The sequence below is a fragment of the Manis javanica genome, chromosome 1 (assembly GCF_040802235.1).
Source record: "Manis javanica isolate MJ-LG chromosome 1, MJ_LKY, whole genome shotgun sequence".
Taxonomy (NCBI): Eukaryota; Metazoa; Chordata; class Mammalia; order Pholidota; family Manidae; genus Manis; species Manis javanica.
The window spans coordinates 74,501,850-74,519,301 of NC_133156.1; the positions used below are offsets into that span (position 1 = coordinate 74,501,850).

The following is a 17,452-nucleotide window of genomic DNA, read 5'->3' on the forward strand; positions in this document are numbered from 1 at the left end:
GTGTCCTTCAGGCTTTTGTTTATTTCTGAGCAGGAGAAGGTCCTGTAATATTTATGCAGAAAATGACACCTCCCTGTAATTTCTGGCTGACTCTGGGATGACTCAGGTGCATTTTCCCTTTCTCTGGTTGATAGCTGCCAGCACAGGCAGTCAGCCAGTCAGCCATGCTGGCAGAGTGCCTATGTGCAAAGTACCGAAGAACTAAAAACAAAATAGGAGCTGAACTTTTGCTTTTAAGGTGTTTATACAACATTGGCCCAATCAGGATAAGCACACAGGATGTATATATAATGCATAATACACAACACAGAAGCATAAGTCATGTACTAGCAGGACCAAAATTGCCAATAGGCTCATGTCTGCGTTCTCCTAGGTCCTGTTTTCTATTTTCCTTCATCACTTCAAGGAGCTTCCTTACACAGTCAATAAATATTTATTAAATGTTATCTGTATACCACACATTTGAGTAAGTGACACATACTGCCCTCCAGAGCTTCCTATGCAACTGGTACTTTCTGGGTGATTGCCCTCATTCCAGAATCCCCACCTGCCAATCCTCTCTCTCAACTTAGGGCCCTTTCCTCAGCTGTCTGTAAAGAAATAGGCATTACTTAAAAAAAGAGAATGTCACACCAAAGCATGACTAATGAACTACAATTTAATATTTTAACTTATTTGTCCACAGGAATGATTCTATACTGGTGGAATTATAGGAGAAAGGGCAGCTAGGTAAGGAGAGATGTAGTTTGAACAAAACCCCATGAGGCTTTCTTTCATAGGCAAGTACTCTTTAGATGGGGATTTGCAAGGCCGACACTGCAGGTATTACTTCTTTCTAGATCCTCTGTGAGATGGAGGCAACAGTGGGTATATTCCTCTCGGCCTTAAAATCCAAACAGCTAGGCTTCCTGGAGAAACAGTTATCTGAAACTAGGAGAATAATATTCTTTTCCTACCTAGAATGATTGTTCTAGAGTACTGAACATTATTTTTGCAACAGTGCTTTGATCAGTAATTTCTTAAATATAACTTATTGATAAGGCACCATTTAGAACAAAAATAAACAAAACAACAAACCCTTAAATGCTGTCCAGCCTGTCACATTAATCAACAAATTATTCATTGTTGCTTATGTGACCCTGATTCAGTCCCTGAGTGTGCGTTACATTAACTCACTCGAGACACAGGATCTGACTCCTGTGGGCTCTGTCCGGTTCATACAGATTGTACATGGTTGTTTCAGACACACCTTTTCCTTGATGTTAATCAGCTGAAGTCTCTCTGTTTACCCCTTACCAGCCAGAAAGCTGTTTGTCCTTCTAAGTAAGGTTCCTGCTTTTAGTCTTGGGCTCTATATCTGGCAGTATGAATAGGAAGAAAATATAATTATACTCCAGGAGCTTTATGCCATGGAGACAATTGTTTCTCTTTTAGAAAAAGTTCCCCCATCTGTAATTTTGTCTTTTTCCGTATTTGAGTTTTTAGTGTTCTACTCTCTTCCCAACTCCAACTCAAAATAATGAGTTAGAAATTCTAAACTCAGTTTGCTAGAAAACAGCTCTAAAAATGGAATATGATTTTAAAACTGAGAGATAATGTCCTTTGTATCTTTTAAGTCTTTTCATAGGCAATTTACTCTGCCAACTTTAAAATGAGGTTTGTAATTATAACTGAGGTATTGTTAGGTGACTAGAGGGATATGCCAAGTGGTATTAACATGGGAATTCCTTACAGAGTTATGAACCTGAAATGTTGTATTGAAAGGAAGAAATATGGCAAGTTCAACAGAGGGAGGCATGAATTTTGAAGTGTGGGAAATTATACGTGTAAACCTAAGCATGAGGATTAATCAGTCACTTACTGAGGACAGAAAACTGGTTTCCCAGCCTTATCTGGGAGCATGGTAGAAGATGAGGGCTTTGGGGAAAGAACAAATTACCAAAAGATCTTGATGTTATGGCTGCAAAAGTAAAGTTTGAAGAAGTGATTGAAGCCTAGGAATGTTTTTCTATCTTGTTAGTTAAGTCTGTATTTCTCGGACTTTCTAATCATTTCTCCCCATGAATATCGGAAAATTTTCCTGATTTAAATCCTGAACAAATGATTTACTTATACTGCTGATGTTCTAAGTGTGATATAGTGTTAGGCATCCTATAACCTTATTTATGAGAACTCAGTACTACGTAGTCAATACCACAAACCAATTTCCATGCTAAGGAGCCTCTTAGGTAAAAGTGTCAGCCATTTGCATATTGCAAAATAAATTATTATGGCTTCTGGGACTATGCTAGACTGGGTACCCTGAATGACCTTCTTGCTAAAAATAAATGGAAATGTAGAATAAAGTACATTTTTAAATTGTTCTAATGCATTGATAACCTGGAAAGTTAGTAATGAATACTCAAGGATCAAAACCTAAGCAAAGGCAGGAACCCTGAGGGTTAAGCAGAAGGCTGAAGGCAACATTTAGCTTGAGAGCATGTGAAGCTTCAGTCTTTATGCTTTTGAGAGTGGAGTAGACAGATGACAAGCTTAGGTCTGCTCAAGTTGGAGAGCATAAGAAGAAACAAAATTCAGGTATAGTCTGTTTACAGAAATATTCACCTGAAACTAAGAGATACAGAAAAATTCAAAGTAATAGGATACAGAAAGATTTATCAAGCAAATACCAACCAAAAGAAAACTAGTGGCATGTAACTATGTAAATATCTGGAAACTGCACTTTACCATGGAAAGTATTACTAGATATAAGATACTAACAGGTACAGGAAACAGGGGTAAGAAAAAGTAAATTAATACTTCCTTTCAGGAAAATAACCTGGCTATATCTATTAAAACATTAGATTATATAAAACGCTCATGTGCTTCAACTCAGCAAACCCACTTCTTTCATAATCCTTTTCACCTCTCTTCCTAATGATTTGGGGACATGATTTTGATGAGATTAAGGTTTCAGGAAGCAGACAAGATAATCGACAGTTGATTTAAAGTCTATAAATGTAAAATTTGTGAACCGTGACCATTACACATTGAAATGAAATATGGTGACCCTTGGTTTAATGGAATAAGAAAGCCAATAATGAATATAAATGAAGGGGTATTGCAGAATGAAAAGGTGTCTATTTTCAACAACCTTGTGTTTGGGAGATATTCATGTTCAGGTGGAAAACTAGCTTCTGTGACTATTCGGAGGTCCCCTTGTAGTTTGGGATGGAATAAACCCCTCCCCAATTAAAAAAAATAAAAGACCCACAACACAAACAAAAACCCCCCAGAACTTCCCTCAGAAAAATCAGGATGTTTTGTAGTAGCTCCTGGCCAGGTTTACTTCTCAGGAACCTCAAGTAGACCCAATGACACAGCAAGGAATGAAATGCAGACGTATGCACATGAGGTAGGACAAGAAATTCCTGTCATGGTGGTAATGGAGGGCTGATGTGCCCATTCTCATGACACGTAGCCTAAAAAGAGCAATCTGCTGGGTCTGGGCTCTCCTGATCTAAAAGATTTCTTTTCTAAATGGGCTACAGAGACCACAGAATTCTCCCAGGGTCTCTGTGGAGAATGAGGGAGGCATGAAGAATGTCTGCTCACTCCATCATCTGTTTATGATCTCGTATATAAGTTTTTCACAACTTGTTTGTTAATTCGGGGTACAAGAAGGTAAAACTAACTTTAGCCAAGTCTTAGTTGGTTTTGGGGGTCTGGTATCCACCATAAAGATTTTGAAATACCACACTAATAAGTACAATACTTCTCATTTTTTAAAAAATTGTTTATTTGTTAAAACATTGTGACAGTAACGCTCATGTTCATTCTCATCAAATAATGGAATTGCTACTTTTGGTATTCAATTCTTCAGAAGTTGCTAAATCACACGTGTATTTCAATAGGGAACTAAAAGGAAGAGAATTAGAAACTTGGAAATTTATGGTAGGTAAGTTACTATACAAAAGAAAGAACTTTACCTATTTACAGAAATGTTAATGGCACAGTTCTACAGAAACACATACACATTTGCTGCTTAATTTACATATTATCTGGGTGGAAAAAAAAGTAGAATTCTTTACTCTTTTGATTTCCTTATGCTAACCTACCTGTAATTCTAGAGCGATATCACTTAGTAAACCTGAGTGATAGAAATGTTAGTAGGACCATGATCCAGTCAAATCTAGAGTTAAAGGTGCTTCAGAGATTCCAAGTAATGATTCGAAAACAAACTTAACAAACCTATTGGATCGTGCCCAGGGTCCATCCAAACTGTATCCTGTCTCTATGGCACCATAGAAAGGTCTCTAGACCTTCAAGATGGCACCCCACAATGGACTAGATAACACCCTCCCCACCCCGCCACCACCCCAACATCCCCAGTTTCCCTTAAGTCTATCATCTGTGTATTGATTCAAATCATTCTAGGACTTACTTATAATTTCATAATGATTCACAGGTGGGATCATGAATTTATTAAATTTACTACCTGTATTTAAAGTGGTGTTTTCTTTACTTATTCCATATTCAAACAATTAAGAGAAGCACCTAGAAAAGCATTTCAGAGATCAAGAGGTTCCCATAGAATATGAAGAAATGCTAAACTGGGTTAAAAAATATGATACATTTAAATAATTACATTAAACCATGAGTTAATCTGAAATATACACAGTAACATTTAATTCTGCAACTTTTAAAATGATTGAATATTATATATAACTTCAAAATTATAAAACATGCAATAGTGTATGGATTAAAGTGGTGTGGTGTCATATTTCTTTCCTGTACCTCTGTTACTGCAGATTTTACTTTATTTGGAAATGACCCCAAACAGATATCCTGAGGCACCTCATGATTGTGAGGCTCAAGCCAAGAAATCCTCCTGACTTTCTTGATAAACTCTGACATACAGTTTCTAATAATCTGAGATTTGGTGACTAAATTCCTGTTTTCCTAATCCTTATACCTCATAATTTGATTCAGATTTTCCCTGAATGGTAAAAATTAAATGAACTATTCAGGATAAGTTTAAGGAGGGGGAGAGTAAGAAGATGGAAAGTTGCAAATGAAATTTTTTTTTTAATGGATTGGTTGTTTCCTTGGAGGTAAAACTAGTTGGGCAAACTCTAGGATACTAAACAATGTTAAAAAAAAACATCAAAGAAGCAAAATAATGGCATGGTATGAGGCAATGTAGATAGTCTGTGTTGCGCCCAAATTATTATAGTTATATCTGTATATCTATATCTCCACATATCTCCATTGTTCAAGAAGTTTACTTTTTAATAGTCTACTGAACCTGCTCTACCCTCATAGAGCCAATAGCTGACAGAAGGCTGCTGTGCTGGCTGATTTCTTGAGGATTCTTCCTGGTTAGACAAAATAGCTGGAATTTGACTTGAGCTTTGCCGACTGCATGCAAACATAGTCCAAGTCTGATGTGCTCTGTCTATTGACCGTTTAAATATGAACCAGTAGCCAAGTCCTCAGAGGGGAAAGATTCTTCTCTAGCCACTTAATATTTGTGGATATAGCTTCCAGAATAATTTGAAAAATATACAAATGTGATCCTTGGGCATTTAGAGATTCAAAAAATAGTTTCACCTGTAAAATAGGCAAGAAAAGAACTACTGACATGGTTCATAAAAACACTTTCTCCCCTAAAGGTTTTCAAACAGCTTTCAAATTATGCAAACACAGGTGCAAAAATTTCTCTGCCAACTTCTAAAAGGTTATTTTCTTCTTCTCTCTTTTAATGTATTATTTTACTTTATCTTCAAACAATAAAGTAAGACAGAAATGATAAATCCTTATCTTACAAGTGAGCACACTGTGGGTAAAGAAGTTAAGTGACTGAGTCAAGTCATAGAGTAAGAAGTGAGGCATAATTTAAGTTCTAGAATCCAAATCTGCTTAAAAGATAAATAACTTCAGTACTTTTGTGGAAAGAAGATATAAAACACTAGATGCCTAAAAAAGCAAATTAGAATTACCAACAATAGTACATAGTTTTGTTAAAAAGACCTTTAAGTGCTTTTCCAAACTTCAATGTATCACTTGTGTTATGACACAATATGAATGAAATAATACAAAAAGATTCATCTCTCAAGTGTAATTTTCATTTTAAATGCTATGAACACATGTATTTTAAGAGGTTCTAGCCCTGTCCTTTCCATTAGCTTGCTATGTGATATTGGAAAAATAACTTATTTTCTTTTAATAAAATGAGAACTTCAAACCAGATCACATTTATTTACTTTTAATTCTACAACTTCAACATTTATTTTTAAATTGTTAGCAATAGAGAGTCACAAACCTCTTTCAACTCATCCTCAGAAGAAAAGTGAGCCGTTGTTCCAGAGATAATCATTCTCATGGCAAATGAGCCCAAGTCAAATCTGAAAATTGAAAATAAGAAGGAACCTCATAGATTTAATAGAAATTCTGGCCTCATGCTTATTATATGATATATTTTAAAAATACATAACAATAATGGTATGACAAGCTTGTGCATTAAAATAGATACTATTAATTATCATAAGAATAACATATTCACCCAGTAAAATTCCAAAGCTATGAATTTTATCAAATTTGACTGTAAGACAAAAAAATAAAAGCTTTTTTTAGGAAATAAGACTAGCTTATTCAGCAATGGTCATGTTTAAAGCAGTATTTTCTACAGTTTTTTTTGTTATGTACTCTATCAGTAAAGAGTTTTTGACCAACAACTTCCCAATATACATATTTTTATTCATGAGTTATATATGTGTACTACATTTGGGATAAAAAAGAAAAATTTAATAGCATCAGATACGAGATAATAAATATGGTGATATTTTCTTCTGCACTCTAATGTATGTGGTTCACACTTCCTCACCCCATTTTGGACACCACTGTGTTTAAACATATTTATTGTGGCAGTGTCAGTTGGCTGAGCCCTCATTTGCAGCCACAGACTGCATCCTTCACCCCCAAGGTCTTATATAGAGAATTTGTACACTAGGTCAAGGGGATGCTTGCTGAAAAGCAGAGCACAGATACATCTCAGAAATGGTTCCAAATCTAGGCTCTGCACATGGTTGGGCAAGAGTAAAATTTTCAGTTACAAAGAGAATCTACAGCATTGCAGAAAAAGTCATTTCAGGAGGGAACTGACTATTGTGCAAACAACCAAACCAATGTTTCTAGTGGATCTTTGAGGAAACACAATTTTTTTTTGTAAGGAAGTTTCTAACTTGGATCTCATGTGGATGTCAACCACTTGAAGGTCTAGGAGAAGGATGGAAATGTGCTTTTTACTTATACAAAGCTGTCTGTGAGACTCTAAGCCCTTTATGGCTAAGAAATGAGAAGGAAGAGGAACTGAGATGACTGGCATCAGAGATGCTAATTGACACTAAGATAAACAGAGCAAATTGCTCTGATTCAGGATATTTTCCATAGTTTATAGGTGACATTTTGGGTTTGGATGAAGGATGACTGAGCACCTTAGTGGAGGTTTTGTTGTGAGAGAAACTACTGGCTCTTCCTGGGGATATTTTAGGCCCAGGAACATACTAGAGTGATCTCTGGTTCTCCCAAAACTTGAAAGCCCAGGAAAGACCCAGGGCCAATCTACCTTGGGAGCTGGGCGGGGGAGCTCCTGAAAAAATTCTGACCAAATTTCTTTCAGCTTCTTTAATCTCTCCACTGTGCAACCTCCACAGGGGAACTTGGGGTGGGGTTAATTCTTATCAAAATTCCTGAAGTCTTCCCCATAGAACAAAACTGCATTAACAAAGCAAGCCAAGTATGTTTAATGCACTTATATATGGCTTCCTTGGATTCTCTTGGACTGGTAAGAGAGCCAGGAGTTGTGGGGTGGGTGAGGCTGAGGACCAGGTCAACTCATATTTGTTCCTAGCAATTCTTTGCCTAGGCAAAATCAGAGAAATCACTTTTCCGTTCACTTCTCATTCTTCTCCCTTGCACCTGGACAGGGTATTTTGTGCTTATTTTAGTTTTAAAACCAATAAGCTTCATTTGGGTAAAAATGGTGTCATTCTCATGCTTCAGGGGACACTTGATTACACCTGGTTTTAGTCGACTGAGACATCTGAGTATAAGAACACATTAAATGTAAATGAATACCAACTTTTTGAGGAGAGTGGTCCAATTTTCTCTTAGGAAATTCCAGGCTAATTGCTGCCCTTTTGGATTTCTGGCAATCGCATGAAGAAGAGCAGACAAGTCCTGCATCTTAATGGCCTTTCCTTCCATTCCTAGTTCAATTAATCTGAAAAAATAAAAGCCACTTGATTTTTTATGGTATGTTATATAATGGAAATTAACTCAGACTACCAATTTATTAAAAGGATAGGAGAAAAAGAGGCATGGTAAAGGTATAATTTACCACAAATGGTCATAAATTCTCTATTGGCTAACATTTTTAATGCTCCAAATAAACTTTTACTTTTTTATAGCAGTAATTTTATTCACTTATTATTTCAAGAACTTTGATTAGCATCTTATATACCATCTTATATTTTTGCAATAACTTATAAACATTTGTCTCATATCAATCACATAATGAATAACTAGGGAATATCTGTTTTCACTATTTGCATTTTGTCAATATATACATATATTTTTAGAAGTAAACTCAAAGACATTTAAAGCATGATACGATTATTTTACGCCTTTGAAACTGGTGACTGAAATTTTAGTGACCTCACTGAATTTGTGTCAGTTTACTTTTAACAACTTAGTTAAATGAATACACTTACTTCATTAACTTTTCCTGATGTTTGCTGGTTGACAATGCATACAGAATTTTGTTTTTTTCAGCACCTGACATTGACAGTCTGTATTGCTCTAAAAGGTAATTCCATCCTACTGTTGTCTGAGCACCCACGGAATACACAATCTTTAAAACGTCTGTTGAAATGCTGTAATATGAAGTACAAAAGTGAAGAAAAAGTTCTGTGAAAGAAAAATGTTTTTTCCTAGTACAATTTTAAATTGCTACAACAGACTCATCCCTGAGTTATTTCCAGTACTTAGTACATTAAACCTTTTTTTTCTGCTAAATTTTTATTAAAATATCTTAGGTAATTTTACCTTGCAAATTACTTGTAGTTTTTCCTTAATGATGATAACATGTTAGCAAGGAGAATAATCGTAACATTTTAACCTATCATAGATGAAAACAGAAAGTTGATGGAATCAATACATGAAAGATATTCTAAAACATAAAAGCACTTCTTTATACAGAATTCTATCACTAAATAACAAGTATTGGTGCTGTATGATTTTTTTGTAAAAGAATACTATGTGCTGCTTTAATGTCATATTAAGAGTATTTTCTAACTGGCCTATCTGAAGATCATCTGACTCTTTAGGTCTAGAAAATTGTAATTTAGTACAATTGATTAGGATTCAGTCATTTTATAATTTTGCAAAATTGGTAATATATAATAATATTATTTTAAATATAATATTATACATATAATATAATAAAGATATAATAATATTTTCTCTCCACCTAAACAAGACACCATGATTTTTAGATTTCATTGCCCTATAGTATATTAACTAGTTTTGATTCTAATCTGTTCTATGATTTTTAATCCAAAATATCATTAGATCAATAATAACTGATAGTCATACTGATGGCTTAGAAAAATCACAACACAGAGGAGTGGGCATGGGGCAGAAAAATCTGCATTTATCATGCAGTGTCCACATGGTAGGGATTGTATTCTACTCTGTACCTTTCATCAACTGTCAAAGCTACCCAGTGAGATAGTTATCTCAGCTTCTTAATGGTGGAAATAACACTCAGGAAAATGAAGTAATTTGCACAAGGTGGTATAACTGACCACTTTGGGGATGGGATTTAAACCTCTGACTTTAATGTCTGTGCTATTTCCACTGTGTTATATGTACTTAAATACCTCAAGTGCCATTTGAATCAGAAAACAAGGATTGGGCAATTAAATTATAATCCACATTGTTTTGATTTTAGTGTGTTTACCTGTGCACATTGATGAAAATTTGTAACAAATACATCGAAAGTTCCTTGAAGGTAGGACACATAGTTATTTTGTTCCTTACTTTACCCTTAGCACCTACAAGCAGTGCCTGACACACAGGCACCATGACAACCAAGTGTTATGTTTTGAATTTATGAATGAATGAAATAATCAATTAATCTATGAAAGGAAATTTTTCATTAGGATTAATACTAGCAGTCTTGAAGTTAAGGGAAAAAATACTCTACAATATTTAATTATTATTGATTATAAGCATAAATGAGCTGTACCCAGAATATTTTCATAGACATAATATCCTTTTCAACATGCTGAACCATCACATCTACTATAAATGGGTTACTGCAGGTAAGATCATCCTTCTTGTAATGAATATAAACATGGAAGAATATTCTGTTGTATTACAGGGCAGCAAGCTGTTTTTTACATTCTGGCCTCACTCATACAACCCAAACATGAAAATAAAAAAAGAATAATACTGTGGAAAGATATTTTTTCTAAAACTCATGATTGTCTTAAATCTCAATGATCAGAAAAGTATGAAAGGAAGCGAAGTGGAATTACTTTCTTTTTAAAGAAGAGTTAAAGAAAGGATTTCAAAAAGCTCACTGAGATTAGTGATGTGGAGAGAAATTACAATAGCCTACCATAGCAGTCTGGCACAGGAAAAAGTGACCCTATACATTACATGGTACTAATGGTGTGAAATTTTTTCTTCTATTTTAGAAAATAAATTTTCCTTAATTCACATATAAATTTGATTTCTCAAAACATCCAACTCTAGAGTCAGAATTCAGCAGTAATAATATAAAATTATGTGTTGGACAGAAATCCAGGCTTACATTGAAAAGATTGTAGGGTCTGTTAGTATCTATGAGTTATAGCTATTAAACTGAACTCAACATAATCCATTTAATTTCTGAGTGCCTCTTCCTGACTATAATAACCACCAGAATAAATTTTGTCACCATGTATCCTATGGATGGCCCAAATCATCAGTTTCCCATCAAAGATGAAATTGGGGGCCAAGACTTTGTCTGTGGAAGTAAGGAATGTAAATGAGCAAGTAAACACATTTCTTAAAAGGCACCCTCCACTTTTTTTTAGAAGTTTAATCAAATGATCACTGGTTCTTTAACTGCATGTGTATTTCACATTGCTTTTTGTCTTTAAAAGGCCTCACTTTTGGGGATTGGGCATTCCCCTTCTTCTACCTCCTGGCTAGCTTTCTACTACCATACCAGCATTTATTAGCTCTCCCCTGAAGGGACCTAAACCTTCCTTCCCACAAAAATCTCCTAAGCACTTATTACGTGGAAACATGAAACAAAGGCATGTAATTCCCAATACGGCTTTTTTTTTTTTTACCTATCCTCACTAAAAAGTTTTAGATCTAATGTCTTGCTTGATCAAAGACTTTTACATCAAAGTGAAAGAAACAAAGAATAAGACAGAAATCTTGTTCTACTTTAATTTTCCACTGGATTCCATCCACTGCGAAAGGAGTTCAGTTGCCTTCTGGATGCAAGGATCATAGTTCAGGTAACAGGCCAGCTTTAAGACTTCCGTGCGAAGTACCCTGTCCCAGACTGAGCCCTTGTCGCTCCAGCTTTGCATGTCAATCACTGACTTAAAATACCCGAGAAGGTAATGCTGCAGAAAGCACAGGATGGTTTACAGAAAGGCTAAATTTAGTTCTTAACACAGCTCTTACCCATAGAAAGGGCTCAGCTCTAAATGGTCTGCATGAACCTTTTCCCAAACACAGAACGACTTAAATGTGTATTTCTTTTTCTGGCCCCCACCCACCGCACTCAAGAGTTTTTGCATTAAAAATCCATTGTAATTTCCTATCTCAGAGAGGTGTATCAATTGATAAAAGGTAGAATCACCTTTAGGAGGGAGGTTTTGCTCATGCCCAAGCTCTCAGGCTGGTGATGACAAGGAACAAGGGACATCCAACCATTAGATGCTGTGGTGTGGACTGTGCTGTCAGCCTCTTGAAGGTTTATCCCTAAGAGTTCACACAAAACAGACAAAATCTCACTGATCCTCTAGACACTGTGTATTTACTTAAGGAATTTTCTGAAGGTAACAAACCTTGAGGTTTTCAGTGACATCTGAAATATTCCTTCTGTCCATCATGTGGTAAAACAATTCTAAGTACCCCAAATCTTTGAGAAGTGTAGGGGTGCTTGTTTCACATGGGAGATAGTGAGTCAGGTCAAGGGCTTTGTCTAGGTTCAACCTGCCTGCACTGAGATATAAAACAAATGTCAGTGGTTTGTTCACATATCTTACAGTTCTTAATATTCAAACAAATGTGATGTGGAGAGCAATAACAGGAGCTGTTCATTATAGCCCGACCATTTAGTTTAAATCCTTGCTCTGCCACTGCTTAGCTGTGTGATATGGGCAAATTACCTAGCCTCTCTGGGCTTCAGTGGCCCTCCTCCCTCTACAAATGGGGATAATAATAGTATCTTCTACATTTGTAAGGACTAAATGAGTTAATATATGTAGAGCACTTTGAATAATGTTTAGCACACAGTAAGAGCTTTCTAAATGAAATGTTAGCTAACATTAATATTTAGTACCAAATAATATCAGTTTTTATGTATCATGTCATTCTCTAATTGTTTAACTTGTGCATTTGAATTGTTCCTCTAAGTGAATTTGGAACTTAAGGATAGGTGCCTTGTCTTTTCTCTTTTTGATATCCCTCCTAGAGACTAACAGAGAAATAGCAATTTATTCTGAATAGGGCAAATCAAGTATTTCATTTTTTGAAAGAATCTATTTAGTTTCTAAAATTATATGCCTTCTCTATACTTTTTTTTTTTAATGAGAAGAACAAGCAATAAAACAATTATTCTGAATATCAGAATGTTAGGGTCCCTTCTGTAGAGGAAATAAACCATTATATTGTCATTTTTGTAAAGTGTTCTCACATGTGTTTCTGAGAGGACCTGTGTCCCCGTAGGGTATAGAAGCCATTCCTGCCAGCATCTAACTCCCAGATTAAGCATAATAGATTGATATAGAAACAGATTCCAGAACAAAGGATGTCTCTGTTGAATTTTTTATTAACATAATGCTTTACCTCCTTTGGGTTTTAAAGCTTTAAAATTCTTTTCTAAGAGGAGGAAACTGAAACCAGAAAGAAATGAAGTGAAAAAGAAACAACTTTTGTTGTGACTTTTTCAATCACAATGACATGCTGCTTTAAAAGAGACTTAAGGAAAATTTTCTGAACATTTCATCTAAAGACAGAGAGTGCTGAACCATATGCTCTCTGATTCTATGGTTTGCTGTATTTTTTAAAACACAAATCCACAAAATATCACTATTCCTTCCCACATGTGTAGTCTCATAAGCAGTGCAAATTGAAAGGAAAGGAGCAACACACAGCAGCAATTCAATGGAGAATTCCGCTTTATTAGGGAAAGGTGCTGGGTTATATAGGAAGGGGCATAGGGTGATTGTGGTGTTACTTCTACGGGGCTGGTGGCTATTGGCTAGGTGCTGGACTGGGAGGGGGGCGAGAGGTGATTGGGCTTAAGGTGGTGCCGTCGGGACCCGAGGACCCAGAAGAGAAGCTGGAAGTTCGCCATCTTACTGGTGGGGGCCCTTCATTTCCCCCTTTCTCCTCTATGGGGTTGTGATGTTGCTTTCTCTCTGACTGCTTCCTGCTGAACGGGGGCAGAGAAGGGAGTGAGGGCTTGAGGATTGGGAGGAAAGGGTTGATAGGACTCCCCGCAGTAAGGACGAGTAGATGTGGACTTCTTCAGGTTGGAAATCAATGAAGGTTCCCTGTAACCATAGGTCGAGGACTTGTTGATTCTAATGGTGCCAAGAGGACACGGGTGCCAGGAGCCAGGTGTCTCCGGCCATTGTTTCTAGGAACAGTTTCCAGCAGAGAGAGGGGTCCATCTCAGCGTGTGGTGAGGAGGTTACGTGAGGGTGAGGGATCTTCTGTGGCCAGAAGCTGATAGTTCCTGAGTAAAAGCTGGTTGAAAGTTTGATTAGAGATTTTTCCGACTTGGGATTTGATGAACTTTATTATACAGGGTAAGAAGAGACAGACGAGAAGAATGACTATTATGGGGCCTGCAATGGGCCAGAGCCAGGTGAGGAGGGGGTTTGTTAGTATTGAAGAGAATGGGTTGGAATTGGAAGCAGAGTGGAGGCTGGAGGCAAGGTTGGTGAGTTTGGTAATGTCAGTTTCTACAATGCTGGATTCGTTGATGTAATAGCAGCACTCTTCTTGAAGGAAGATGCAGGTGCCGCCCTTCTCGGCTGTAAGCAGATCTAAGGCCCGCCGGTTTTGAAGGGTGACTTCAGCTAGTGAAGTGACTTGTCTTTGGAGAGAGGCTAGGGAATCAGCAGTGGATGTCAGGGCTCCCTCAAGTTTGGCGTTGAGATCTCTAACTGCCCACAGAGGGTGACCCAAGGCTCCTCCCAAAAACCCTGCCCCAATGGCTGAGGTGGTCAAAGAGATACCGACCATGATGGGAAGGAAAGCAGCCCTTTTTGTGCATGAGGGCAAGGGAAGTTGGAGCTCAAGAAATTCTGCCATGCTGTAAAGTGTAAGCTGTGGGATTAGGGTGACGAGAATGCAGGGTGTATCGGAGTTGGGAGGCAGTGAGTTGAAAAGACTGCCATTACACCAAAAGAAGCGTCCCAGTTGCGTAAAAGTCTTAGAGCCAGAGGTAGGGGTGTAGATAGAGAGGCAGCGAAGTGCGCTGGAGGGGGGTGGAGTTGGGCCTACACAGTGGTGGATGGTGAGATTATCTGGGTATTCTGGTTCTCATAGGGGTATGTCTGCCAGGGGGCGGAGGGGTTGTCTTTCTGCATGGAAGGAGTAGTTGGAAATATCGAGGGGCACGGCGGCCAGCAGTGGGCGCTGCAGTGATGCGCACAAGAAACAATTGGTGGTGTTGAGGGTGTGGTTGAGAAAGATGGTGGTGTCTTGAATGAGCTGTAACCAAGAGTAGGAAGAATAGGAAGATGAAGAGGCGCCGTCAAGAGTTTGGATAATGACTTTTTCGGAATGTCCGATATCTGATGTAACTTGAGAGATCTGGGAGTGAGAGGGAACATACTCTCGAGAGATATGAAGGGTACCATGGGGGGTTGAGGACCCCCCATAGTAAACTGAGGCTGTGACTCTGTGGCCCATCGAGAGTCCCAGGGATCTGGGATTGATAAGGCGAATGAGCCGTTGGGATATTTCATGAAACGGTTGGAGGAGTAATACTGTGGGTACTGGAAGTTACCCATGTAGTGAATGGTGCAAGACCAGTAGGGACATCCCCCGTAAGTGTGTTGCCATCGCCTGCAATAGGCTTGTCTTTGGTCATAGAGGAAGCAGAGGTAGGGAGAATAAAGGTAGCTGCTAGTGAACACTCGGTGGAGGGAGGAAAGTGGAGATATAAAGGCTTAGAGCAGCCTTCCAGAGGGCAGTCTGATGTGGCAATGAGGGCAGTAACTTTTGTTTGATGCTGTGTGTAAGTCTGTCTGACTTTGAATTGCCATACAAAGGAGGCTGGGGTGGCCGGGAAGACAATAGGAATGAGAAAAAAAAGCAAGAGAGCAGTAAAGGAGGAAAAAGTCATGATTCGGGTATGGATGGCAAAGGGGGTGAACGGGATTTTGGACGAAAGAGGACAGTAAGGTGAGGAGTCTGGAGGGAGGGAGAGTCTGTAAACTTTTGTAGGTTAAGAGATCTTTCAGGTGATCTTTCAGGTAAGGGGTGCCCTGAATGTCAGTTTATGAGCTTCTTTCTGCAAGAGCTGTCCAGCAGCTAATGCCCATAAGCAGGGGGCTCATCCCTGAACTGTGGGGTCTAATTGCTTGGAGAGATAAGCTACTGGGGCAAAGGATGGGCCATAATATTGGCCTAGGACTCCTAGAGCTTGACTGGACCTCTCATGAATTTATGAGAAGGGCTTTGACAAATCAGAAAGATGGAGAGCTGGGGCTTCCACAAGGGCTTGATGGAGCTTAATGAAGGAGTGTCAGGATGAGGAGGATAATGGTTCTTCAGGGGGACCCTTGCTGAGGTCGTATAGGGGTCTTGCCAACAGGGAGAAGTTAGGGATCCACACTCTAAAATACTCAGCCAGGCCTAGAAAGGAAAGGATTTCTGTCTTGGTTTTGGGAACGGGCAGGTCAGAGAGGAGCCGTTTTCTGTCTAAGGTAATGGACTTTCTTTGTTGAGATAGAAGGAATCTGATGTAAGTGACAGGAGGGGAAGAGATTTGAGCTTTGATGGGGGATACTTGATAACCTCTGGAAGCTAGAAGGTTAAGTAGGGAGGCAGTGTCAAGTTGAGACTGTTCCCATGAGGGGCTACAGAGTAGAAGATCATCTACGTATTGTAATAAGGTGGACTCAGAGTGCTCATGAGGAAACTGTTCGAGTTCTTGAGCTAGGACCTGTCCAAAAATATGGGGACTATCTCGGAAGCCTTGTGGCAAAACTGTCCAAGTGAGTTGTTCAGAATGTCTTGTATATGGGTCTATCCAGGTGAAGGCGAAAAAATCTTGGGAAGAGGGGTCATGTAATTTGATAGAGGCAGGAGGACATAGAGCTACGGAGGGGCTTGTAATGTCCCAAACTTTGGGATTTACAGGGTGTATGAGGGCGGAACCGGAGCTTTCATTGGGTAGAGGGGGGTCGTCGGCTATGAGGGCCATCAGAAAGGGAGTACTGGGGGCTGTGGAAGTGGATATAGTTATGGAAACGTGGAGGAGAGAAAGGATGTCCCATCCTAGTAAAGGGATGGGACACTGGGGCATAACCAGGAAGGAGTGGGAGAAAGGTATGGGATTGTCTTGGATTGTGCATAAAGGGGGGGGGTTAATGGGAAAATCTGTTTACTTCCTACCCCAACTACAGGAGTAATGGCAGGCGTGGTAGGGCCCCGGTATTCTCGCAAGACTGAGAAGGTGGCTCCTGTATCTAGGAGGAAGGAGATGGGGCGACCGTCTACTGTTAAAGTAACCCTGGGCTCCTGTTTGGTGATGGAAATGGCCTGGCGAGAAGCCCCCGGGCCCCGTCAATCTTCTTCTGCTAGCCCCACTACAGTGGGCCTAGGATAGGGATTGTTCGTTCAGCCTCCCCTTCGGGTGGCTGGGCAATCAGACCCTCAGGGGCCCTTTTTGTGGCATCTGGGGCATGGGGTGGTAGGAGATCTTGGGGAGGGGCACGCCCTTGACAAATGTCATTCTTGTCTGCACTTGAAACAAGCTCCTGGGGGGCGCTTGTTTGTAGAAGGGCGCCCAGGTTGTGGTTTTATCAGCTGGGCCAACATTTGGAAATTGGCCTGATCAGCCTTTTGTTTACGGCGTTCTTTCTCCTCCTCCCAGTTATGGAAGACTTTAAAGGCCACTGTTAGGATCTCAGTCTGTGGGGTAGCAGGGCCCTGT

General features: G+C 38.9%; 1 protein-coding gene across 1 annotated transcript in view; it reads right to left on the bottom strand.

Moving 5' to 3' along the window:
* Window positions 1-5,448: 5,448 nt before the first annotated feature.
* The window catches only part of ERAP2 (endoplasmic reticulum aminopeptidase 2), a 39,449-nt gene continuing 27,445 nt past the window's right edge, over window positions 5,449-17,452 (bottom strand). Inside the window, 6 exon segments of the mRNA XM_037012014.2 lie at window positions 5,449-5,592; window positions 6,305-6,386; window positions 8,123-8,263; window positions 8,754-8,915; window positions 11,488-11,672; window positions 12,120-12,276. Of these exon segments, the coding sequence (XP_036867909.2) occupies window positions 5,449-5,592; window positions 6,305-6,386; window positions 8,123-8,263; window positions 8,754-8,915; window positions 11,488-11,672; window positions 12,120-12,276 (871 nt within the window).